Here is a 26482-nt window from a genome sequence, read left to right as displayed (position 1 = left end):
AATGTGATTGTTCTGGCAGGTGGTGGTTCTTCTTCATTCCCAAAGCACTTTTACTATCAGCGATCAATGCTGAGTAATGTCTAGGTTTTATGTTAATTTACAATGAGTGGGATGATGATGATGATGATGATCATGGTTATGATGCTGATGATGATACTGCTGAAAATCTGCACAACATGCTCATAAATCGCATGGCTAAAAGTTTGCAGACACCTGCTCATCCAGTATATTTTTTGTGAAATGAAGGGGAATGCTACGGAGTGACACTCAAGGAAATATTTACAAGTTGGAACATTTCTGTAAGGATTTAATGGCAGCATCAGGAATGTTTCTCAAGTCAGGTACTAGATGGATCTCCTTCACTCCAGTTCTTCAGCTCCACAGCTCAGTTCTGGGGATTATTTACCTCCCAAGCCCTGCCCCTAACCCAGACTTGGCATTGAGCAGTCAGTAAATTCATTCATTCATTCATTCATTATCTGTAACCCTTATCCAGTTCAGGGTGGCGGTGGGTCCAGAGCCTACCTTGAATCATTGGGCGCAAGGCGGGAATACACCCTGGAGGGGGCGCCAGTCCTTCACAGGGCAACACACACACTCACACACACATTCACACCTACGGACACTTTTGAGTCATCAATCCATCTACCAACGTGTGTTTTTGGACTGTGAGAGGAAACCGGAGCACCCGGAGGAAACCCACGCAGACACAGGGAGAACACACCACACTCCTCACAGACAGTCACCTGGAGGAATCCCACGCAGACACAGGGAGAACACACCAACTCCTCACAGACAGTCACCCGGAGGAAACCCACGCAGACACAGGGAGAACACACCACACTCCTCACAGACAGTCACCCGGAGGAAACCCACGCAGACACAGAGAGAACACACAACACTCCTCACAGACAGTCACCCGGAGGAAACCCACGCAGACACAGAGAGAACACACAACACTCCTCACAGTCACCCGGAGGAAACCCACGCAGACACAGAGAGAACACACCACACTCCACACAGACAGTCACCCGGAGGAAACCCACGCAGACACAGGGAGAACACACCACACTCCTCACAGACAGTCACCCAGAGGAAACCCACGCAGACACAGAGAGAACACACCACACTCCTCACAGACAGTCACCCGGAGGAAACCCACGCAGACACAGGGAGAACACACCACACTCCTCACAGACAGTCACCCGGAGGAAACCCACGCAGACACAGAGAGAACACACAACACTCCTCACAGTCACCCGGAGGAAACCCACGCAGACACAGGGAGAACACACCACACTCCTCACAGACAGTCACCCGGAGGAAACCCACGCAGACACAGGGAGAACACACCACACTCCTCACAGACAGTCACCCGGAGGAAACACACGCAGACACAGAGAGAACACACCACACTCCTCACAGACAGTCACCCGGAGGAAACCCACGCAGACACAGGGAGAACACACCACACTCCTCACAGACAGTCACCCGGAGGAAACCCACGCAGACACAGGGAGAACACACCACACTCCTCACAGACAGTCACCCGGAGGAAACCCACGCAGACACAGGGAGAACACACAACACTCCTCACAGTCACCCGGAGGAAACCCACGCAGACACAGGGAGAACACACCACACTCCACACAGACAGTCACCCGGAGGAAACCCACGCAGACACAGGGAGAACACACCACACTCCTCACAGACAGTCACCCGGAGGAAACCCACGCAGACACAGGGAGAACACACCACACTCCTCACAGACAGTCACCCGGAGGAAACCCACGCAGACACAGGGAGAACACACCACACTCCTCACAGACAGTCACCCGGAGGAAACCCACGCAGACACAGAGAGAACACACCACACTCCTCACAGACAGTCACCCGGAGGAAACCCACGCAGACACAGGGAGAACACACCACACTCCACACAGACAGTCACCCGGAGGAAACCCACGCAGACACAGGGAGAACACACCACACTCCTCACAGACAGTCACCCGGAGGAAACCCACTCAGACACAGGGAAAACACACCACACTCCTCACAGACAGTCACCCGGAGGAAACCCACGCAGACACAGGGAGAACACACCAACTCCTCACAGACAGTCACCCGGAGGAAACCCACACAGACACAGGGAGAACACACCACACTCCTCACAGACAGTCACCCGGAGGAAACCCACGCAGACACAGGGAGAACACACCACACTCCTCACAGACAGTCACCCGGAGCAGGAATCGAACCCACAACCTCCAGGCCCCTGGAGCAGTGTGACTGCGACACCTACCTGCTGCACCACCGTGGCGCCCTCAGTGAATTCAACACTGAATTAATACATTTTCAGGTATTGTCTACAAACCTTTTGTTGCGTCTCACTCTTTCTCTGTGCTCTGATGTGTCTTCAGGAGAACAGACTGGTACTGGAGAGCAGAGCAGTGGCCTACGTGAGCCTTCACAATCCAGTCAGAGCGAGAGGACCTCAGTCCACAGCATCGCCCTCTCTGCTGCAGCTGGCCTCTGACATCCGCAAGGTACACCTCAGCTCTTTCTTCCTTCGGACTTAAAGGCTTTTCCTTCTGCCGGAAGGTCTGAGATCTGCTGTGACGTCATTAAACCTCTCCAAACGTACACCTCGTGTGCACACACCAAAGGGATGGTTCAATCAGACATCAGCGTGATGATCAGAGTGTCCCAACAAGTCTTTGACAACATCAAATTTAGCCCAAAATCTCAGTTCAATCCACTGAATGCTTGAGTAGAAATGAATGAAGGTGTTGTTTATTGGACCTGTTTTCTCGGTGTGTGTGTGTGTGTGTTTCTTATTCACCTTCTCCGAGTTGCAGTGCAGCCGTCTGTTATCTTGTGTAATCACATCAGGAGGCTCAGAAGTTGGTGAAAAGGTTAACTTATTCAAATACTGCCAATGTATTCCTTCTCTAATAAGCCGGCGCCGTATAAGCATCGCCTAGTTCAGAGAGGGTCAAAGGCCATGTTCTAATGACAGGATGCCCTATTATTTCCATGCAAGCAATAATCCTCTTTATTAACCTAAATGCCAGTCCACCTGTGACATTTTAGTGTAATAAAGAGGGTCCTGACCCACTCCTGCATGATGTAACACACTCTCTCTCTGTCTCTCTCCCTGTCTCTCTCCCTCCTCATTCTCTCTCTGTGGCAAAAGCTCAGCTTCAAAGCCGAACCTGGTTTCAGCTCACAGACATAATTATTTCCTCTCGTCGCTGGAATCGGAGCGATGAAGAGGTTTTGATTCCGTTCACAGAAGCAGAAAAGTCTTGAGACAAAGTTTCGTACAAAGGGAGAAAGAACACTTCAAATGCCTTAAATAAAGGGAGACAGATGGAAGAGTTGCAGCTTGATGTCTTTCATCGTAGATAAAAAATAAAGCAGATAAAGTTCAGGTTTAAGTTTACCATGTCCTCGCTCTCAGCTGTAATTTGGGTCGCACTGTTCTACGTTGCTGCCTTTTTTCCCCCAGTGACAGCTTCGTTCTGAGCAAGCCCGGAGGTGTAGATGCTCTATCAACATGAGATCAGTCAGAATGAGAGAGAGGATATTCAAGGGCAGACCCTATTCCATATTTATTGTTGCATTTCATCTTCTTCAAATGCTTCGTCTCGGTAGACGGTGGTGGACGCCGAGTGGATCTTCACGTTGTGCGGCAGGTCTTCGGGTTCAGGCTTTCCTCCTGCTGTAGTGTGACGAGTTCTTTCCAACTTCCAAACAAACGATGCGTAAATTCATTCATTCATTATCTGTAATCCTTATCCAGTTCAGGGTCATGGTGGGTCCAGAGCCTACCTGGAATCACTGGGCGCAAGGCGGGAATACACCCTCGAGGGGGCGCCAGTCCTTCACAGGGCAACACAGACACACACATTCACTCACACACTCACACCTACGGACACTTTTGAGTCACCTATCCACCTACCAACCTGTGTTTTTGGACTTTGGGAGGAAACCGGAGCACCCGGAGGAAACCCACGCAGACACAGGGAGAACACACCACACTCCTCAAAGACAGTCACCCGGAGGAAACCCACGCAGACACAGGGAGAACACACCACACTCCTCAAAGACAGTCAGCCGGAGGAAACCCACACAGACACAGGGAGGAACACACCACACTCCTCACAGACAGTCACCCAGAGGAAACCCACGCAGACACAGGGAGAACACACCACACTCCTCACAGACAGTCACCCGGAGGAAACCCACACAGACACAGGGAGGAACACACCAACTCCTCACAGACAGTCACCCGGAGGAAACCCACACAGACACAGGGAGGAACACACCAACTCCTCACAGACAGTCACCCGGAGGAAACCCACGCAGACACAGGGAGAACACACCACACTCCTCACAGACAGTCACCCGGAGGAAACCCACACAGACACAGGGAGGAACACACCACACTCCTCACAGACAGTCACCCGGAGGAAACCCACGCAGACACAGGGAGAACACACCACTCTCCTCACAGACAGTCACCCGGAGGAAACCCACACAGACACAGGGAGGAACACACCAACTCCTCACAGACAGTCACCCGGAGGAAACCCACGCAGACACAGGGAGAACACACCACACTCCTCACAGACAGTCACCCGGAGGAAACCCACGCAGACACAGGGAGAACACACCACACTCCTCACAGACAGTCACCCGGAGGAAACCCACGCAGACACAGTGAGAACACACCACACTCCTCACAGACAGTCACCCGGAGCGGGAATCAAACCCACAACCTCCTGGCACCTGGAGATGTGTGACTGCGACACCTACCTGCTGCACCAGGATGCGTAAATGCATAAATATATTTCCCTACATGGAGTCCTACCCACCCAGAGGGTGATTAGTGGTGCTGCTGACCTCTGATATACAAAGCTAACCATGTTACATACGCAGGCTAATATAGAGTTGGGAGTCAAGCCCAGTGACTCTGCTGCTTTGTTCTCTTCTTTTCTAATAATATTCATCTGTTTTAATAAAACTACAATACTTTCTAGTGCTGTTCTTCAGAGAGTTTTTCCTGATTGTGTCAGTCGCTCTTATAGAGTTAATCTGAATCTGGAGAAAACTATGTACAATCGAAATTATTGAGTTTGTGCCTCAGCACTTGGCTGTCGTAGCAATTTGTGCCTTTGTCTGATGAAAGCTTTTGTTTGTGTTTACTTCTTTTTATTTCTGCCAGCCCTAATTGGACACGCAGGTCTTACTCACTCTTTAGACCATTCCAATCATGCCATTTATCATTTGAAGAACTTTGAGCGACACCAGGTAGCTTCAGCCGTCTAAATATTTTAATTTCAACCACTCTATAAATCACACTCGTGCTACGGCGGTAATATTTTCCACTTATCTTACTTTGCAGCTGTCTTCAAAATAGAGATGCCACCGCAGTGATGTTTCGAATGGGTGCTTTGGAACCAATTATAATAAAACAGATACTTCTTTGGGGATTACGGAGCATCGCATCCAAAGTAAATTGAGAGACTTTTCATGCTTTAATTGGGTAGTGTTGTAGCAACGTGTGTGTCTCCTGGTGTATTTTAAACTGAACCTGACGGAGGATTTCTCAACGCGACGACTGAAAGGAGAAACAGTCTTATCTTTTCTCTCACTCACTCTCTCTGTCTTTCTTCAAACCTCCTCTGTTTTGAGTGGGAAAAACTCTCAAGTCTCGTCATATGGAAAGCTGGTGTTTGATTGTGAAGTGTGTGTGTTGTTATGCGTTAGGCTTACCACCCGCCGCTGTGCTCCCAAATAACTTAGTCAGATAGCTTTTTCAATTTGGCCTCGTGTGTCATCACTGTATGTCTTTGACTGACACCTTCATGTGGCCTTTTAACCTCATGCTTATGTATTTATTTTATTATTTTATTACTAACCTCAAATCATGAGCTGTAACCCATTCTGGATCAGACGTCCCACCTTTATATAAGCTTTCTACAGCCTGTTACCAGAGATGGAATTTGGGGTTGACAAGTTGTACGGCAACGCTTAAAAAACACATTATTTGAAAGTGTGTATTTTAAAATATTAGGTACATTTCCTGATACATACACAGTTTGTCCATTTCTTGCCCTTTACAATGCCAGCTTATATTTCATTATTTGGAATACTCACACTGTAAAAAAAAATCCGTAAAATTTACGGTAAAATACTGGTAGCTGTGGTTGCCAGAATTTCACAGTAAATTATACGGTCACGTTTTTGGCAAATCATAAATTTTACATTTAAAGACTGTTTTGTTGACAGTACATTTCTGTTAAAAAAACAGATATAAATTGTAAAAAACATGGTATTTACATAAAAATAACAAAGAAACATTGTTTTGCTATAAAACTAACATGTAAATTGTGTGACAAATTCGAGAAAGGAGACTGAGATATGGCCATATTTAGATAAAGCCAAACTGCATCCTGTATTCAGCCCTTAAAAGGAGATATTGCTGAAAGGACTAAAGAAATGTTGGGTATCTGGGCGCCACACGCGGAACACAGGCTGATAGTGAACTTTCCTGACCAACACACGTCTCGACGTAATATGCACAGAAACACAAACACACACAGTGATCACCCCGATGCAGCCCAAAATCAGTACGTCTCAAAGACAGAAAAAAACAAAGAAACTCTGAAAATCACAGAAAATATGGAGAAGCAAAGCATGCTGGGAGCTCCCTAATGAGTCTCAGCTCCTCCCAGTCCTTGGACACTTGTACCGCCCCCTAATGGTTTGTGTGTTTAACAGTGAAATAAAGTATATTTTACAGTAAAGAGATGTAAAAAATTGTATTTTGGCTGATAAAAGTATTTACGGTATTTCACTGTTACAGACACTGTTTCAACCTTTTTAGAGTTTACAGTCATTTACTGTCATGGTTTTACAGTTTTCCACCGTAAAATTCACAGACATTTTTTACAGTGCAGAGTAGTGTCTCTGTGGGAACAAAACCTCATATCCCAATTTCTTTTTTTGCATTTTCATTCATACATTCAGTCCATCACAGGGCATCACTCACCCACTCACATTCGGACAGTGTCACACGGCCAATCCACCTGCTAACGTGGTTTTGGACTGTGGGAGGAGAAACCCCATTCAGACACAGGGAGAACACACCACACTCCCCACAGACATTGACACGAGGCAGGGATCGAACCCAGGGCTCTGAGATACAGGACCTGCAGGACCAATTGAAAACTGTAGCTGTTCTTTATGTTGCATCAGAATGTTTTGACTGACAATACAAAGGAGTCATACTTCATTTACATACATATATATACATGTTAAAAAAATCAAATGACCAGTCTACACTGTGGGGGTTACATGTGACCATTTACAATTTTAAATATGTTCTGGGTCATATGTATATTTAGTTCATTCATTCATTCATTCATTCATTATCTGTAACCCTTATCCAGTTCAGGGTTGCGGTGGGTCCAGAGCCTACCTGGATTCATTGGGCGCAAGGCGGGAATACACCCTGGAGGGGGCGCCAGTCCTTCACTGGGCAACACACACACTCACACCTACGGACACTTTTGAGTCGCCAATCCACCTACCAACGTATGTTTTTGGACTGTGGGAGGAAACCTGATCACCCGGAGGAAACCCATGCAGACACAGGGAGAACACACCACACTCCTCACAGACAGTCACCCAGAGGAAACCCACACAGACACAGGGAGAACACACCACACTCCTCACAGACAGTCACCCGGAGGAAACCTACGCAGACACAGGGAGAACACACCACACTCCTCACAGACAGTCACCCGGAGGAAACCCACGCAGACACGGGGAGAACACACCACACTCCTCACAGACAGTCACCCGGAGGAAACCCACGCGGACACAGGGAGAACACACCACACTCCTCACAGACAGTCACCCGGAGCGGGAATCGAACCCACAACCTCCAGGTTCCTGGAGCAGTGTGACTGCGACACCCACTTGCTGCACCACTCTTATTTAGTTCATAAATGTCTTTAAAAATGAAAGTGTTACAGAAACCTACAGAAATGTATATTCCCAAAGTATAACGGCTGAGCCTGGCTCTGAGCCTCATCTCTCTGCATCTCGCTTGCTTGCTCATATTAGGCGGTGTAAAAGTGACCTATATAAAAGTCGACAGGATGATTGTATTCAGATGCGAAATCAATTTAGGAATAAACCTGTAACGTGTAATCCTCTCAGAATAAGTCAGCTCTGATTAAAAGGGAATACAGGACAGTATACAAGCAATCACAGCGTGTTTATCAGGGCCCAGCTCAGCACCGCAGGCTTTAGATTGGAAACGGTTCACACATTTGTAGAGCCAAGTCATCTCTGAGCTCAGGCCTTTACACTGGTTTATTCTCTTGTTAACACGGAGCCGCCTGATGTCCACAGACGGCCTCTTATCTCCACTGTTTGGGTCAGTAATCTGATGGACACGGCCCCTGACTCGCAGCATGGAGCTTCCACTGTGCGGTCGCCGTCCTCAGACCTGATGGTTTCAGACACGTCTGTTTATGAAACCTCAGAGCCGTGATCATTGACATCGCCCCACCTAATGGGGATCTACTGCCTTGTGTGTAACATCCTGGTGCTGATGAAATACAGCAGTCATTTATTAGAGCTTGGGAAGGGCTTCATAAGACACACTCTGCATATGTAAATGTTGGACCCACAGGCACAAGATTAACTTAATTAGAAGGAAAACACAGTTGCGAGGGGATTTAAATATTCCATGAACTTTCCTTGATAGTTTAGGAAGTTGACTGCACACACACACACACACACACACACACACAGAAATTGGGCACAAATGTATGCTCCTAAGCCCAGTGTTCTCCAGGTCACAGAGGGAGTACATTTCAGAGGAAATCATGTCTCCTGCCCATAGCTCGGGCTTCTTCCAGCCGTCTGCTGAGCGGCAGCTCTTCATTCTGCTCTGCGGAGGCCCTGTCACTCATCCCTTTCAAAAAAGAGCCCTGCCAGATTCGCAGCTTGATAAAATCATCTGCCGCTCTCCGGATTAAACCCCCTTTTTCCCCCCCGAAGGATTTCATCTAGATAATGCATGTTTTGTGCGTACACTGTGATGCTCTAATTAAGAGCCATTAGTGACAGCGTTTGGTAGTCGGAGCAGTGAGGCATCGTTCTCGTGCGATCTCCCATCTTTGTTCTGGTGTCAAGTCGCATTGTCACCGGGGTCTGTTGTAAGCGCTGTAAACGGTAGTTGCCTTTCTCCTCATTTGCTGCTCCTCGTGTTCCATTCTGAACGAGAGAAAGCCACAGATAAAAGACATGCAAAACACATCCGGCTGCTGAGATGTTTAGAGCCAGCTCTTATACACGCGGTCGACCCTGCGTGTTCCACTTACGTGTTCAGGCTCATCACGTGCACTGTGTAGAACACCAGCTCGACTATTCAGCATGCAGTTATCTTTAAATCTCAATCAGGGGGTGTCTATAGCAACTTAAATCAGGGCAAATCAGGTCTTTCCTCACAGCTGTGATGCACCAGCCCTCACCCCAAGCCTCTCCCAAACCCCGTATATTGAGGCGCATCACTCATGTAGCGCCTGTCACTCGGACGGAATTGCTTCCATTTATTTTAATAAGAGCCGAAAGGAGCTGACATGCATTGGCCTCAGTTTCATGAGAGAGACCGCAGGTCTAAATAATGCATCCTGGCCTCGGCTTACTCACTGGTAGCAATAATGATGGCTCAACCTAACCGTGGAGGTCTTAGATAGTAGTTTTTGTAGTTGCTTTTTTTATAATTAGTGAGTTCTTTAATGCTTCTTTAATGTGCAACTGTTGTGGACAAACAATGTACATTGAAGCATGACGCAAACAAAAGAAGCGACATATGACAGAGGGGAGGGGTGTGAAGTGCCATCAAACCCTCACAGATATGTTCCGATATCTAGTGTAAAGCCTTGGAGGACCAGTCTTGGAGGACTGTTGCAGTATCAAAAGGAGACAGCCCCCACACTGATACCCTTGATTTCAGAACAAATGTCAGATAAGGACTAGCCCTCAGACTTTTGACCATGCAGCACATTACTGATAATGCCATGTGTTTGCACACTGATCCCTGCAGAGGTGAGGAGAAGTGCAAGCAGTTCCCCCCCTCAGCAGAAGCCGAGCGAAAGCGAAAAAGAAACTTTAGACACTGAAGCGTAATCTTCCAGGGTACGCTGTGCCACCTCTGCTGGCAATCAATTAGTTCTTCGCCAGTGTCCTCCACGCTTTGACACCTCCTTCACTCACAAATTAGCAGCCTCTCTGGGCTCATTCTAGACTTGTTTACTAAAGCATCTTATTTCTGCCATGATCTGGCCCTGCCGCTACTCACAGATACAGGGCCAGAGTCCTGAACAGTATGCAGTGTATATACTGTATGCACTATATTCTACTCTTTATTAATTAAGCCAGTGGTTCCCAGAGTGGGGGGCGCAGGGGTATTTTGTTTTGTTCAAGCTGCAGTTTGGGGGCCCTGCGGTAAAAAGAAATACGGGAACCATGGAGTTAAACTGAAAGACTGACTTCAATGGGCAGCACACACTCACACATTCACTCACACACTCACACCTATGGACACTTTTTGAGTCGCCAATCCACACCAAACTCCTCACAGACAGTCACCCGGAGGAAACCTACGCAGACACAGGGAGAACACACCAAACTCCTCACAGACAGTCACCCGGAGGAAACCCACGCAGACACAGGGAGAACACACCACACTCCTCATAGACAGTCACCCGGAGGAAACCCACGCAGACACAGAGAGAACACACCACACTCCTCACAGACAGTCACCCGGAGGAAACCCACGCAGACACAGGGAGAACACACCACACTCCTCACAGACAGTCACCCGGAGGAAACCCACGCAGACACGGAGAACACACCACACTCCTCACAGACAGTCACCCGGAGGAAACCCACGCAGACACAGGGAGAACACACCACACTCCTCACAGACAGCCACCCGGAGGAAACCACGCAGACACAGGGAGAACACACCACACTCCTCACAGACAGTCACCCGGAGGAAACCCACGCAGACACAGGGAGAACACACCACACTCCTCACAGACAGTCACCCGGAGGAAACCCACGCAGACACAGGGAGAACACACCATACTCCTCACAGACAGTCACCCGGGGGAAACCCACGCAGACACAGGGAGAACACACCACACTCCTCACAGACAGTCACCCGGAGGAAACCCACGCAGACACAGGGAGAACACACCACACTCCTCACAGACAGTCACCCGGAGGAAACCCACGCAGACACAGAGAGAACACACCACACTCCTCACAGACAGTCACCCGGAGGAAACCCACGCAGACACAGGGAGAACACACCACACTCCTCACAGACAGTCACCCGGAGGAAACCCACGCAGACACAGGGAGAACACACCACACTCCTCACAGACAGTCACCCGGAGGAAACCCACGCAGACACAGGGAGAACACACCATACTCCTCTGCATGATTATTAGTAAGGAAAAAAAATCTTTTTCAATAGTCCTATTTTTTATTTATTTTTTTCTCACCTCACATTCAACTAAGTAACTACTGTCCTTCAGGAGAGTCCACTCCCAGTCTACAGTTTTCATTCTGAAAATCAGCCAAACATATAAACTGTTGCATAAAATTGTATGTTTGCAGACATACCACTAACAGCTTTTTCTTAAAACTTCCGTCCTGCAGCTACTCTTCAGATTAAGTTTTAAAAAATGAAAGGAAGATGAAAAAAAGAAACATTAAACGAAACGTAAAAGAACTGGCAAATCACTGAATCAAACTGTTATCTCATTCACAATGTGCTGGAGACTGAAATGACATTGCATTGTGGAGATAATTCATTCTCTGAGAAGGTGACCTTTGGAAATTACATTTGCGGCGAAGTGAGATTGAAACGGCGCACGCATTAAAAAAAAAGATGAAAAAAAGACAAAGCTTAAAAAAATGGGGATGAATATGTCAGACATAAAAAAAGAGAGAGACATGCTGCCTACAGCACAATATGGAAAACTCTGAGAATAGCTCTGCAGTGGTTTGCTAGGGCCTTGTAAATTGAGAAGCTGACACTACGCCCTGTTGCTTTGTTTAATGCAACTATTTTATTTAAAATGAGAAAGTGATAAAATGATTTCCAGAATGGGCCAGCAGAGTAGGCTTTTAGAGAGAGAGAGAGAGAGAGAGAGAGAAAGAGGGAAAGGCAGAGAGGGGAAGCAATAAAACGGGATATTTCTGCATCCAAAAATTAATTGTTACAATTTGCATTCCATTAGTTGTGTTCCATCTATTTGTGTAATACCTGCCCTGCTCCTTATGGTCTCTCTTCTGCAGTGTTCAGGCCAAAAAAAGGCACCAGACAATGACACCAAGTACTTCTCAGCACTGTTAGATTCAGTTAAACCATTACAGAGCAAATGCAATGGAAAGCCTTCCTGCCTCGGCGTCGTCTTTGAAAAGGCAACAATATGCTGCTTTCAGTAATCCGCCGCTGAACAAGTTTCACAGACAGAAAAATGAAATTCCTGCTGTAATTGCTGGCTTTTAGTGCACTTCTGACCACACAAAGCACTCCAATTTCTGACATTAAAGCCCTCGCAATTATCTTTATCTTAATCAGAGGCTGACATCAGCAAAAAAAAAAAAAAACAGAGGAATGTGACACACACTTGTTCGTATTTGAAACTGAACAGTAACGTAATAGCTGTGCCTCTAATAGGGACCAATTTGAAGGTCCAGACCTATTACCAAAAACGATATAATCAAATATTAATCACAGTCCAGTACTTTTAGTTAAATGGTGTTTCACTGACTGATGTAATGGTCAGTTGTCAACTGTTAACTCTCAGAATTGACAAATTGACAAAAACCCAATTAAACAGCTCTTAAGTGATGGACATCTTAAACAGTTAAAATATAGCGCTGCTGTGGGCAGAACCTGCCAGAGTTCGTATCACTTATTTGATTTGGACTAATTTGTTCTTGGGCGTCACGGTGGCGCAGCAGGTAGGGACCTGGAGGTTCTGGGTTTGAGCCCCACTCCGGGTGACTGTCTGTGAGGAGTGTGGTGTGTTCTCCCTGTGTCTGCGTGGGTTTCCTCCGGGTGACTGTCTGTGAGGAGTGTGGTGTGTTCTCCCTGTGTCTGCGTGGGTTTCCTCCGGGTGACTGTCTGTGAGGAGTGTGGTGTGTTCTCCCTGTGTCTGCGTGGGTTTCCTCCGGGTGACTGTCTGTGAGGAGTGTGGTGTGTTCTCCCTGTGTCTGCGTGGGTTTCCTCCGGGTGACTGTCTGTGAGGAGTGTGGTGTGTTCTCTCTGTGTCTGCGTGGGTTTCCTCCGGGTGACTGTCTGTGAGGAGTGTGGTGTGTTCTCCCTGTGTCTGCGTGGGTTTCCTCCGGGTGACTGTCTGTGAGGAGTGTGGTGTGTTCTCCCTGTGTCTGCGTGGGTTTCCTCCGGGTGACTGTCTGTGAGGAGTGTGGTGTGTTCTCCCTGTGTCTGCGTGGGTTTCCTCCCACAGTCCAAAAAACACACGTTGGTAGGTGGATTAGTGGCTCAAAAGTGTCCATAAGTGTGAGTGTGTGAGTAAACGTGTGAGTGTGTGTGTTGCCCTGTGATGGACTGGTGCCCCCACCAGGGTAAGTTCCTGCTTTGCACCCAGTGTACCGGGTTGGCTCTGGACCCACCGCGACCCTGAACTGGATAAGCGCTTACAGATAATGAATGAATGAATGATTGTTTATGCCTCATCGCTGTCAGAACTGAACCTGACTCTCATTGTTTTACATTTATTTATTTTTGTGAAGAATTAGTGATGGATTAGTGACTAACAGAAATGCTCCAAAATCACATTCACTTTCAAGTTAAAGGTGTTGTTACATGAAAAGTCACAATTTTGGAAACACTAGGAGACAGCAACTAGAGGATTGTCCAAAGCTCTGCCCCTGACCACACGGTTTTATCGTGTATGTAACAACAGGTCTCCTGTCTTCTTCATGGTGGTTTCCAGATCAGAGGCAGAGGATATTGGTTAAAGGCCAGACGTACGCGGCTTGACTTTTGTGTTGGACGCTGCATTGTTTGGACAAATATAAGAGCTGCGACTGTAAAAATGTGTGCAGTACAGGTGATCACCCTCATTTTCCACACCCCTCCGCCAATCCCCTGCTCTCTCACCACTGCAGATGAACGGCTCAAATACATAAACAATGATTTCTGCTCTCTTGTTATCACAGCCGATGAAGAAATGAAATATTGATTCTCCTCGCAGGGAAAAGGCAGCATCGAGCAGACGTTACCTGTTCTCCCTCTTTCTCCCATCACTTTCTACCTCAGGACTCTGTGGATAGTTTTTCATTTAATAGCTTTCCATATATAAAGTTGTCCAATCTTTCCAAAAGAATGAAGACCCTCAGAGCGAATGTAACCCACCAGAAAGGGACCATAAGGATCAGGATTCGTTTCATAGCGTTACAGCTGATAAACGTCCAGTTACTGGACTGTAACTTGTTTAGAGAAATTGGTGGCTCAAGGACAGAATGTCTCTGATTGGGCTGTGATTAATGACGCTGGACTTTAATTGGGGATTGTATTGGCTACAAATTGGTTAAAGGAAGAGTAGGTTATGTTTACCACCAAAAAGTAAAGCAAAACAGCGTTATGAATGTGATTAATTCTTATTTTTGCTCTCGAAGCATAACTAACAATAGCTAAATACAGAACCACTTTATGTTCCATGGAGTGGGTCCCCTGCCTGGAGGGTGTCTGGGTGTCTGATGCATCCAGCCCACTGTGGGTCAGGAAGAAGAACCCTTGCTACTTTTAGAATACAGAAATATTTGGATTGTAACATTATTGGAAAAATGAACCCAGGAAGGAGTATCATTTTTTTCTTCTTCTGAACAGTTTTGAATTCATTCATTCATTCATTCATTATCTGTAACCCTTATCCAGTTCAGGGTCGCGGTGGGTCCAGAGCCTACCTGGAATCATTGGGCGCAAGGCAGGAATACACCCTGGAGGGGGCGCCAGTCCTTCACAGGGCAACACAGACACACACACATTCACTCACACACTTGGACACTTTTAAGTCGCCAATCCACCTACCAACGTGTGTTTTTGGACTGTGGAAGGAAACCGGAGCACCTGGAGGAAACCCACACAGACACAGGGAGAACACACCACACTCCTCACAGACAGTCACCCGGAGGAAACCCACGCAGACACAGGGAGAACACACCAACTCCTCACAGACAGTCACCCGGAGGAAACCCACGCAGACACAGGGAGAACACACCACACTCCTCACAGACAGTCACCCGGAGGAAACCCACGCAGACACAGGGAGAACACACCACACTCCTCACAGACAGTCACCCGGAGGAAACCCACGCAGACACAGGGAGAACACACCACACTCCTCACAGACAGTCACCCGGAGCGGAAATCGAACCCACAACCTCCAGGCCCCTGGAGCTGTGTGACTGCGACACTTACCTGCTGCACCACCGTGCCGCCCATCTTGAATTCATATTAAGTCCAAATCGTAATTTTGAACATGTCTAGGTTTCGAGTACCAGATGTTATTTCACTGTTTTACTGAAGGGTTATTTTATTTTTATAACTCATTAGGTTTGTGTGTGTGTGTGTGTTGGCTGAAGACTGATGGCTTTTAATGAGGCATGGCACACTGTTGAGAAGGATATATATATAATGTTTTGTTAGGGGGTCTTTTTCTCCCTAATATTACTCATACAGTACAGTGTAAAAAGTTAGAGGCCAGGCTTGGTACCGGAATGTTGCCGGTTCGATCCCCAGGACCAGCAGGAGCATCCATGGCTGAAGTGCCCTTGAGCAAGGCAGTGAACCCCCAAACACTCCCCGGGCGCTGTGGATCGCTGCCTGCCATCTGTGTTCACTGTCCCTAGTGCACTACTGTGTGTGTGTGTGTGTGTTCACTGCTAAATTCGGAAGACACATTTTGTATGTTGTACAATGACAAATAACTGCACCTTACATTACATTACATTACAAAACAGCCATTTTGTATATAATACTTAGGAATACTGAGGAGTAGGGACATGAGGTTTGCAAAAGAAAATGACAAACATACAAAGCCATCTAAGACTGAACATTTACATTAAACATTTATAATGGTTTATTTACAGGGGTTGGACAATGAAAGTGAAACACCTGTCATTGTAGTGTGGGAGGTGTCATGGCTAAATGGGAGCAGCCTGGTGGACAATCTTCATTAACTGCACATTGCACCAGTGAGACCATGTGCATCCAATGGTTCAAACACTGTGTCCTGAAGGCGGTGCCGTGTATCAGGACGACAATGCACCAATACACACAGCAAGACTGGTGAAAGACTGGTTTGATGAACATGAAAGTGAAGTTGAACATCTCCCTTGGCCTGCACAGTCACCAGATCTAAATATTATTGAGCCACTTTGGGGTGTTGTGGAGGAGCGAGTCAGGAAACGTTTTCCTCCACCAGCATCACGTAGAGACCTGGCCACTATCCTGCAAGAAGAATGGCTTCAAATCCCTCTGACCACTGTGCAGGACTTGTGTATGTCATTCCCAAGACGAACTGACGCTGTATCGGCCGCAAAAGGAGGCCCTACACCATACTGATAAATTATTGTGGTGTCCAACCCCTGTACAAATGTATCTATATAAAAAGTGATATTTTTAATTACTAGTTATTAGTGTGTTTCACATTCATGACCATTGGCTATTTCTGCTGTACCCTCCATATTCTTCTTCTGAGTTTACTGTCCTCTACCTCATCATAAGCTCACTGAGGGTCTACCTTGTCCTCAGCTGCAGTAGCACACCAACAGGGACCACAGCTCTAATTTTATTTATGACTTTAGTGAAAAATACTTGGCTAAACCGCAACCACTTTTTCGCTTCTCTAAAACATTCATAAGGAATATTCCCATGGCTTCGGATGAAGCACTCTAGAGTGTGACTCACAGCCGCTAGCTCCACATTTAGCTGCTGTTTTTAGTGAAAGCTTTAAAAATGTGCTGTAATTACTATTAAAGCCACAGAGCACCGTGTGTACAGTAATGCAGCACAAACACACAGCCAAACGATTGTAGAATTCTACTGGGTGAGCACTTTATGCTCCAAGTGTTTACACGCTTTAATCTTGTATTAATGTGTTAATTGTTGTAGCTCAGAACTCAATCACACTTAAAACCAAAGAGCCCTGAAGGGTCCTTGGGTTGGACGTAGAGTTCTGGGAAAAAGCCTTTAACGTAATGCAGAGGATCCCGTAACTTTTTCTGTAAAGGATCATCAATCAAACGGTTCTTTAAGGTGCTGGTATCAAACTGCTGCTCTGCCCCTGTGTGCTGTAAATTGGATGATTGTTGAAAATGTAGTCAGCTTTGAGGACCACTGCGAATAGGAAGCAAGCGCACTCCTTTAGCAGTGATTTGTATAATGGGCTGCAGTGTGGGGGAAAAGTGGAAACACGAAAACACATTTTATGTGTGTTTCCATGAGAACAGAACAGAAGGAAGAGTGTTTTTTACATCAGAAAGGGAACTACACTCTTCCTGCAAAGTGACACAACATGATGCTGTGTTCCAGTCATGCGCACACACAACGTCTGGTTTATATCTCTGCCATTAGAAGTACCCTATATTTCCAGATATTTGTAAACAGCAGCTGATTTAATATTCCTTCTGAAACTAACATTATTAATAGAAAGTCTGTCCTCACTTTTCTGCAGAAACAGCCTCTTGCCCGTGTTTGCAGCTGTTCCGGAGCAGTTCTCATTCTCAAAGTCATGACTTTTTTTTTTTCAGTTTCCAGTGAAAAACAGGGATCTCCATTTTTGTCAATTTTTAGTTTGCCACATCATTTGAACAGAGCAGCTGTCCTTCACACAGTGTGAAAAATTCATGATGAACGGACCAATAGGAGATCTTTTAAATTGTCTTCCATTGAAAGTTCCTCCCAAGTTACTATTTTGCAGAGGAATGTTTCTTTGGGGCGGCACGGTGGTGCAGCAGGTAGTTGTTGCAGTCACACAGCTCCAGGGACCTGGAGGTTGTGGGTTCGATTCCCGCTCCGGGTGACTGTCTGTGAGGAGTGTGGTGTGTTCTCCCTGTGTCTGCGTGGGTTTCCTCCGGGTGACTGTCTGTGAGGAGTGTGGTGTGTTCTCCCTGTGTCTGCGTGGGTTTCCTCCGGGTGACTGTCTGTGAGGAGTGTGGTGTGTTCTCCCTGTGTCTGCGTGGGTTTTCTCCGGGTGACTGTCTGTGAGGAGTGTGGTGTGTTCTCCCTGTGTCTGCGTGGGTTTCCTCCGGGTGACTGTCTGTGAGGAGTGTGGTGTGTTCTCCCTGTGTCTGCGTGGGTTTCCTCCGGGTGACTGTCTGTGAGGAGTTTGGTGTGTTCTCCCTGTGTCTGCGTGGGTTTCCTCCGGGTGCTCTGGTTTCCTCCCACAGGCCAAAAACACATGTTGGTAGGTGGATTGGCATCTCAAAAAATTGTAGGTGTGAGTGCGTGAGTGAATGTGTGTGTGTGTGTGTGTGTGTTGCCTTGTGAAGGACTAGCGCCCCCTCCAGGGTGTATTCCTGCCTTGCGCCCAATGATTCCAGGTAGGCTCTGGACCCACCGCAACCCTGAACAGGAAAAGTAAATTACAGATAATGAATGAATGAATGAGTGAATGTTTCTTTGTAATGGACAGCGACGGTATACAGATTACGTGTGAAAAAAGGGTGCACCTCACAGTACATAGTACACAGTACACCCACTCATTTTAAGAGTTAGTGGTCAAGCACATCTCGTTCATGAGGTCTTTTTCTTAATTATGTCCTTGTTTTTTTTTTTTTTTTTTTTTTTTTTTTCCGCAGAAACACTTAAAGAACTGCATTGAAGCTGGAGGCTGCCCAGGTCTTAACATCAGCTCCCTGCAGTCCCCAGTGGTAATGGACTTCTTCACCAATCAGCTCGCAGTTCCAGTGTTGGAGTTTGCCTCTTCGACCAATCCCGCAGAGGTAAACACAAACACACACGTTCACTCATGCCCTCGCTCAGCGTCCGGTTACACACTCTTCTGATAGGATTTTAATGAAATCATCCCATCAATTTGCAGAGGAACAGTCGTTCCATAAGTAGCTAATAATCAGGTTTGGAATCAGACGTGAGACGTTGGAGTCAAGGTCACAGTTCTCATTACGATTTCTGATCCTGAGCGAGACCAAAATGTTAATTTATTTGAAACTAGTCTCAGCTTCAGCAGCCGGGAGTGATCTGAAAGTGTGGAATTGGATGGAGCGAGTTTCATTAGGTGTTTACCCAGTTTAGTCATTTGCAGTTTCCAGATCTTTATAACGATCTTGGTCTGCCTTGTTTTTCAGTTACGTTATTCAGTCCTGCACAGCCTTTAAGGCTTGAAGGAGAGTCCAAAACCCTCCGTTCATTACATGACCGCATACACACTGAACCGAATTATTATGTCCCAGAAAAAACAGAGTGTTTCCCATCCGTGGCTCTCCAGGGACCAGTTTTATCCCCCTGTTACTCACAGCCATTAACCAGGTTTATTGCAAAAAAAGTTTTAGGAGTGAAAAGAGCGAATCCTGTTTTTGTCAGAGACACTGTTACAGCTGAAATCGTGACTGTTTTTACAAAGCTACACATAATCTGAAGGTGATTCATAGTCGCTTGGATATTTGAGAAACACCATATGTTCCTCTTTGCTGAGAGCTGAGCTTGTGACAGCAGTCTGGTCCACTGCACACACAACATCCCCCTCTCCTCCCTGTAAAGTATCCTCCGTTTAACGCCCACTGTCTTTATTTATTCTGAACTCCAAGAACCTCTACTTAAAATTGCACCATGTTACGTAGGATTACAGCATCACGACACACTCAGAGCTCCATCGTCAGTTCCGTTCAGAAACATCTGAAAGCTGTTGAAGACAACACAGCGTTGTTTTTTAAACATATCCCAGCTGCACCGAGCTGCATCGAGACCATTAGGGCGGCCCTTAACTGGGCACAGAATGGTCGTAATGCTCGTGAAACCAGCCAGCGTGCCCTCCCAAAACGCTGTGCAATGGCGCGGAAGTAAAGAGGTGCATGGGATGGGGTACTTTGACTAGACAACACGGTTTAATTATGCGGAAAGGATGGATGGAGTGTGGGAGATGACAGGTACAGACGTGCATGGAGGGGGTGAGGGACGGGAGACAGCCTTAACGAGGTCACACTCATCCGTAGGAAGGGAAGAGCAGGGGAAGAGCGTCTTGGATGTAAAACTACGTTATTAAGGGTGTTAACGTGTAAAGCGCAACTTCACGTTTGATACACAGCGTTACATATTCTACTGGTGTTCGTCCTTCAGATTTTTAATTAAAAGGCAACATTGGCTGTTTGTGGAGAAGGTAAGGCAGTGGGCGTCTCATTTGTTTCAGGAGGACATAATCATAATTCTCGCTCGACTGCAGATAAACTAGGGTGACCAGATCTGAGATGGTAAAAAAGAGGACACGTCTTTGGGGGGGTGATGAGGTCATGCCCCTCGCTGACGTTGTATTCTTAGCTGAACCTAGGTGTGCTTTTAGGTCCTTTACACCTTTATTTACTACACAAAACATGGGAATTTCTTTTTAATTCATCCGAGAACTTACATTTTCCTTTCGGCATAGCTGCTCGAGATGAGGGTGGGTACATGAGCTTTGCCTGACGTAAACAAGGACTACTGACGTGCAGACTGACCAATTAAATTTACAGAGAAGGTTATCGACCAATAACGGTAGCTCTACAGTCAGACCGTCCAATCAGAAGATTTTAGGCTACTTCACCACGCCTCCTTCTCACTCAAGCGAACCAATCGGAGTAGGGGAGGGCGGGACTAGTTTGTGAACGAAACTTCTCGAAGTTCTATGTAAGCTCTAGAAAAACAAAATGGACGTTTGTGAAATTCCGCCAGGATATTTTTTTAAGTCTAAAAAAGAGGACATGTCCGGGTAAAAAAGGGACGTCTGGTCACCCTAGCTAAACTAAAACCTGAGCTCATAACCTTCTTTACACAAGGAGTGGAAGCTGAAGCCAGAAACTACTTCCATGCTGCTCACAGCAAAAGGCAAAAGCAGCATGTCCACCACCATCCAGTGTTAGCGCCTGAGTCACTGCTTATGGTATAAAATGGGCTTTAAATGAGCTTGAGTCCCGTTTTGGCAGCTAATCAATGTAAATGATAGGAACAGGCGCTGCACATGAAAGCAGACAATCAAACACCATAGATAACAATCACTGGGCTGATTGGATGCATTCTGGCCATGTATGAGACTGGCAAAAAAGCCTAAACTTATGGGCCATTTCCAGGACAAGATTTATATATTTATTTATTTATTTATTTAAACGTTCTTATTACTTTTTTTCCAAGGTGCCAAAACTTTCTTAAAACCTTGTCTTTCTTCTTCAAAAAAATCGTCGTTGTTGGAGATTGCAGTTACAACAGTAACGTATAAAATATTGCTTAAGATAAGATAAGATAGTCTTTTATTATCCCTCCTGGGGAAACCGCATTTGTTACAGCTGCAGAATTCACAATAAATAGATAGACAGTAAAAGTAAGCAGTAAGATATAAACAAGATATACGCAAGCTATAAAACGAAGTGTAAAAATAAAATACGGAATAAACACGTTTCACGTGATTTGTTTATTGTTTGCAGAAACAGGGTGAAAGCTTCACTATTTCACTGTGCACCCGCTTTATCCTCGTGTTTCACAGATGTGTTTAAGCTGTATACGGCGTTCCGTGATTAGCTGCAGTGTTGAGTTCAGGCACATAGTGTGTGTAAGTTACAATTGCATTTAAGTTAATTCGACCAAAATGACAGGGTGGTGGTTTGGTCCTGAACTCTGATCTCTGTGGTAGGGGAGACACAGGTCGTTTGAAATGTACTTATATTCCCCTGCACCTTTCCTGCTCCTCTGCAGTGTCCGTCATGGTTTATACACACCTCACAAGTGCAGTCTGTTTGATTCAGTAAAAGAGATGATATGAACTCTCGTTGGCCTGTGTTACTCCTTTGCAGTGGGTAGGTGTGAAACACCGGAGCTGATCTGTATACACAGATAGCACCCTCTGGGTACCACTGCTCCATCACAGATGATCTTTATCTAAAAAGCAGTGTTCGCATGATACCTTTATCTCGCTCGCACTTTATTGTGTTGCCTCTTGAATACAAAAGGAACGGAGCCGGGTGCGTGCGCTCTGATCGCTGTCTGATCTTTTGTTGTACTTATTTACTATCGCAAACACCATCAACGGCAAATGGATTCGGTCCGCGGCGAGTTTCAGTCGGTGGGGAATGCTGATGTAGCGATTCGGAGGGAGATTTTGTAGAAGAGAAGTGTACACCGGGCTTTACTTTACTGCATTTCGGGTTTTAGGGGAGTACGAAAAACCTTTGTCCATTTGCTGTGCAACAGAGTAAGTGGTGAACTAATGGCCTAGGCATGTTTAAATCTCTCTCTCTCTCTCTCTCTCTCTCTCTCTCTCTCTCCTCATGTGTTATGGTGACACTTCCTGGGTGCTGGTTTGTGCATCTGTCTCATCCAGAACACACGCCTGGCTAAGCACAATACTGGTGTGCCTTAAACTGTGAAAGTAACCTTTTCCTGGCGTTCGACCCATCAGGCCGCATTAGAGCAGAGGGAGGCTGTTTGTTGGGGAACAACCTCTCGTCCCCTCCCCTCCCCTTCTCCCCTCTCCTATCCTCCTCTCCTCTTCTCCTCATCAAACAGCTCCAGGAGCCTTTCCCTCTCTCAGTCGCTGGATTCAAAATGACACTCTGGCTTCTAGGCTTTTGGCATGTTTTTGTAGTTGTTGTTGTTTTACTGTGATGCTTTTTCTTTTTTTTGTTTTGTGATGTTGCTGGAGCAATGGATGAAGTGTGGGAGAGGGTGTGAGAGTTTAGGATGCGGAAGGGCTGTGTGTGTTGGAGGCAAGTGTGTAAGTGTGATTCTGCGCGCACGTGGCCGTTTGAATGTGAATCGGTGAGAGCCTTGTGAAATCTCAGCATCATATCCTTGGCCAGTGTGCATTCATGATTCATACGATACATAACACGTTCAACCATTCACCCAAACTACGGCTGTTTGTGTTTACTCCACTGCAGCCTTGTTTTCCTCTGTTTCGGAGTAAGTGCGTGTTCCAAACCCCAGTGCTGGGGAGGGTTTATGCCTCTTTAGCCGAGGTCTGGCATTGGGTGTGATGATCAGAGGATCATGTGTGTCTGCTCCAGAGCAGCTCATTCTGTTTAGGGCAGGGGCGGATGCTGGTCTTTCAAGGAGGGGAAGCTCAATTTCGGTCTACATCATAAAATGTGTAGGTTTATTTATACGTAAATTCTACCCTCCGTTCCTTTTTAAGAAAATGATCTGTGACCCTGTCGTACCAACAAGGCGTCTTTTCCAGGGACTTGACTAGTGTCCTCTCAATGGCCAGCAGAGTAGGCTGCTTAAACGGCCTTGGCCAATGTGAAGTGTGTCCGCCTGTGCTCCCACGGATCTTTACACCAAAGGATCGCTGATTCGCTCATTTCGCTCTCAATCAAAAAGGGATTCAGCCTCAGACAGATCATCCAATCATCATGCAGAAGCTGAGCGTCCGGGCCAGCCGAGGCCAGCCCACTGCCCCATAGACCCCCAGAGACGCTGAGCGTCCGATGGGCGGGACAAAGCCCAGCATTTATCCAATGACTCGTCTCGTTTCGCTGCTTCGCTATTGAACTCTGTGGATGCTCAGCGTCCTCACTGTTTAAAGCACTGTGAAGCTGCGGGAATGATTGAGAGGAAAGCCGCATCTTTACCAGTGATAAGAAGCTGATTCTGAACAAAAGTTGTAGTGTATATTTATTCAATGACACGTGCACACAACAGTATATATTTGATCAGTTATTTTTTGACATTTTAGGGGAAGCTGAGCTTGCAGTCTTAGAGCAATTGCCTCTGGTTTAGGGGAATATCCATACATTTTTTGGACGTCGTGTTGCTGCAGCTCCTGCTTGTTTATTGCATGACATGCTCCAGTCTAATGCATTATGTCAGATGTGGGAGCACTTCCTTTGCAAGCGGCAACTTCTGCGAAAATCTCTTCCCCCTCAACAGATGGCAACCCACCGTCTTAGAGTATAGCCTTCGAACTCTGGGTCAGAGCTAATCATCAACTTAAACAGGTGCCCAACTGTTCTGAGGTCTGTCATCAGCAACCCTCAAGCATCCATCTCTCGTTCAAAGTTATCCTGGAAAAGCTGGGGTTTTCTGGCCACAAACTGGTGATGTGTTGAGGTTTTGAGGTCAGAGATGCTCCTCTGGTGTATATAAACCTAATCAAATTAGCTCTAACCACTCGCTGCAGCTGGAAGCCAGAGCTCCACAGGAACAGGAAGCCTTGGCGCTGCACAGTGGATCATTGCACTTCTCTGCTGCTCTGAACTGACAGCTGAGCAAGGACCATCACAAAAAATAAAAAAGAGAAACAGCTAAATCCTGCCATCTGGCTCTCACACATCAAAGTGACCCCATGTTGTGGGAGTTTTCTGATGAAGGTGTGAAATATACAGGTGTTGTATGCTAAGGTGTGGGGTGATATTTTGTATCACTGCTGACAGCCAGATTTTGAACAGATTCAGGGTTCAGAAAATAGCTTCTTATTTAATCAGAGCAGCATCTAAAATACAGGTTTTTATTTGATTTCAAACCAATTGTAAGAGACTAAACATTACACGACTTATGATGTTGATCCGTTTCTACGTAAATCGTAGTCGTAACAAACAAAAAAGTCGTAAACCGATTTTTGGTGTAAGTCGGAACATACGTACATTCTGTACGTAAATAACATACCGTAAGCACTGATCCTATCCTAACACCTATCCTCCTCAGTCCCGAGCCGCGTAACCGTGTATTCTTCGGCCGCGCACACCACACACGGAGTTCGCGTTACGACGTTTACGACGCAAAACCACTTAAGTCGAAACAAGGCTTCATACGTAAATGGGAGATGTGTCGTAACCACAAAACGTCGTAACTCTGGACTGACGTAACCCGAGGACCTCCTGTATATATATATATATTTGCAGCTAAAACACACCAATTCTGACAGAATCCAATAATGAAAAATAACAATAAAAGGACTTAAAGGAACATTAGGTAATATTATTACCCTAAAACTGCAACTTCAAAGTCATTGTGATGCTCCACTGACCTGTAATAAGGAGAATAGAGCTTCTCTTTTTGCCACTCTGGGTTTAACACTGCAGAAACTGCACTAGGTAACTTTTAGAGGAGGGTAAGAAACCATCTCCTTTGCCTTCCCCATTGATTTCAGTACAGTGCTGTGAAAATGAAGCACACTAGGGGGAGCCTCAGGAGCAAAAACAAAAAATACACACATATAAATATATATGTAATATATAAAACATATATCATAGTACATAGCAGTAGCTCAATATTGTACTGTAATATCCCTCTCCAGTCATTAAGCAAAGCCTCTAGAACTCATCTCTTCTTAGAATTACAGCTATAGAAGTCACTTCTTAGAAAAAACAAAAATTTAAGCCCTTAATAGTGGCTTAGATATAAATCTCAAAAAAGTAAAGTTCCAAGAATGTCATAAAACCAAAGCCGTCACCAACTTTGAACAAAGTCCTTACCTTTCAAGTCAGTTCTCCCACGCTTTCCCATCTGCTCCCTATCCCTCCGCTGCACTGCGAGACTCTGGAGCACCTCCAGGCTGACAGTTCCTCTCCTGCACCCACTTCGCCCCTTTCTTAGCTGTATACTACATGTGGACTTCTTCAGATTACACAGCCCTATTCTTTTGAGGTGGCTGAGATGTCACCATCGAAGTCACAGCTCATGACATAGTCCATGACGCCCTGTCCAGTGTGTGTCCAGTGGTTCCGTGTTAGCTCCAGACACACAGCAACCCTAACCTGGACGAAATGGATACAGAAAATGAATGAATGGAATCTCAGTCTGCTTATTTAAATTATAATACGACGTCTAGTGTATAAACATCACATGGACACGTTACCATGGTTAAAATTTGATTTTCACTAGTGGGCGTCTAGAATATATTTTAATTGAACAAGCCACTTCTGTTATAAGGACCTGTGTGTTTTTAACATGAGAAAAAAAAGCAGTGTATCCGTTTATAGTTATTAAAATATGTATGTTATTTCATAAGTCAGAGCCAAATGAAGGTCACAGGCAGTTCGCTCTGAAATTGACGAAGGCTGCTTGTGCTGAGAGTTTAATGTTTAATTGAAGAGCCGTGGAAAAGAACCTGTTTTCTTAGAAAGAGCTGTTCTATTCTTCCCTTCACCAAAGGCCATGTCTAATAGATCACAACGCAGATGCCACATGTCTATTCTTGAGGGT

At 46.0% G+C, this 26482-nt stretch overlaps 1 protein-coding gene across 1 annotated transcript in view; it reads left to right on the top strand.

Annotated features, from left to right (window-relative positions):
* The window catches only part of LOC136671270 (inactive N-acetylated-alpha-linked acidic dipeptidase-like protein 2), a 271212-nt gene that overhangs the window by 176323 nt on the left and 68407 nt on the right, over window positions 1-26482 (top strand). Inside the window, exons 9-10 of the mRNA XM_066646922.1 lie at window positions 2421-2546; window positions 18937-19080. Of these exons, the coding sequence (XP_066503019.1) occupies window positions 2421-2546; window positions 18937-19080 (270 nt within the window). The remainder of the gene's footprint in view (window positions 1-2420; window positions 2547-18936; window positions 19081-26482) is intronic.

The sequence above is a fragment of the Hoplias malabaricus genome, chromosome 16 (genome assembly GCF_029633855.1).
Source record: "Hoplias malabaricus isolate fHopMal1 chromosome 16, fHopMal1.hap1, whole genome shotgun sequence".
Classification (NCBI taxonomy): domain Eukaryota; kingdom Metazoa; phylum Chordata; class Actinopteri; order Characiformes; family Erythrinidae; genus Hoplias; species Hoplias malabaricus.
This window is presented reverse-complemented; position numbering and strand designations above follow the sequence as displayed.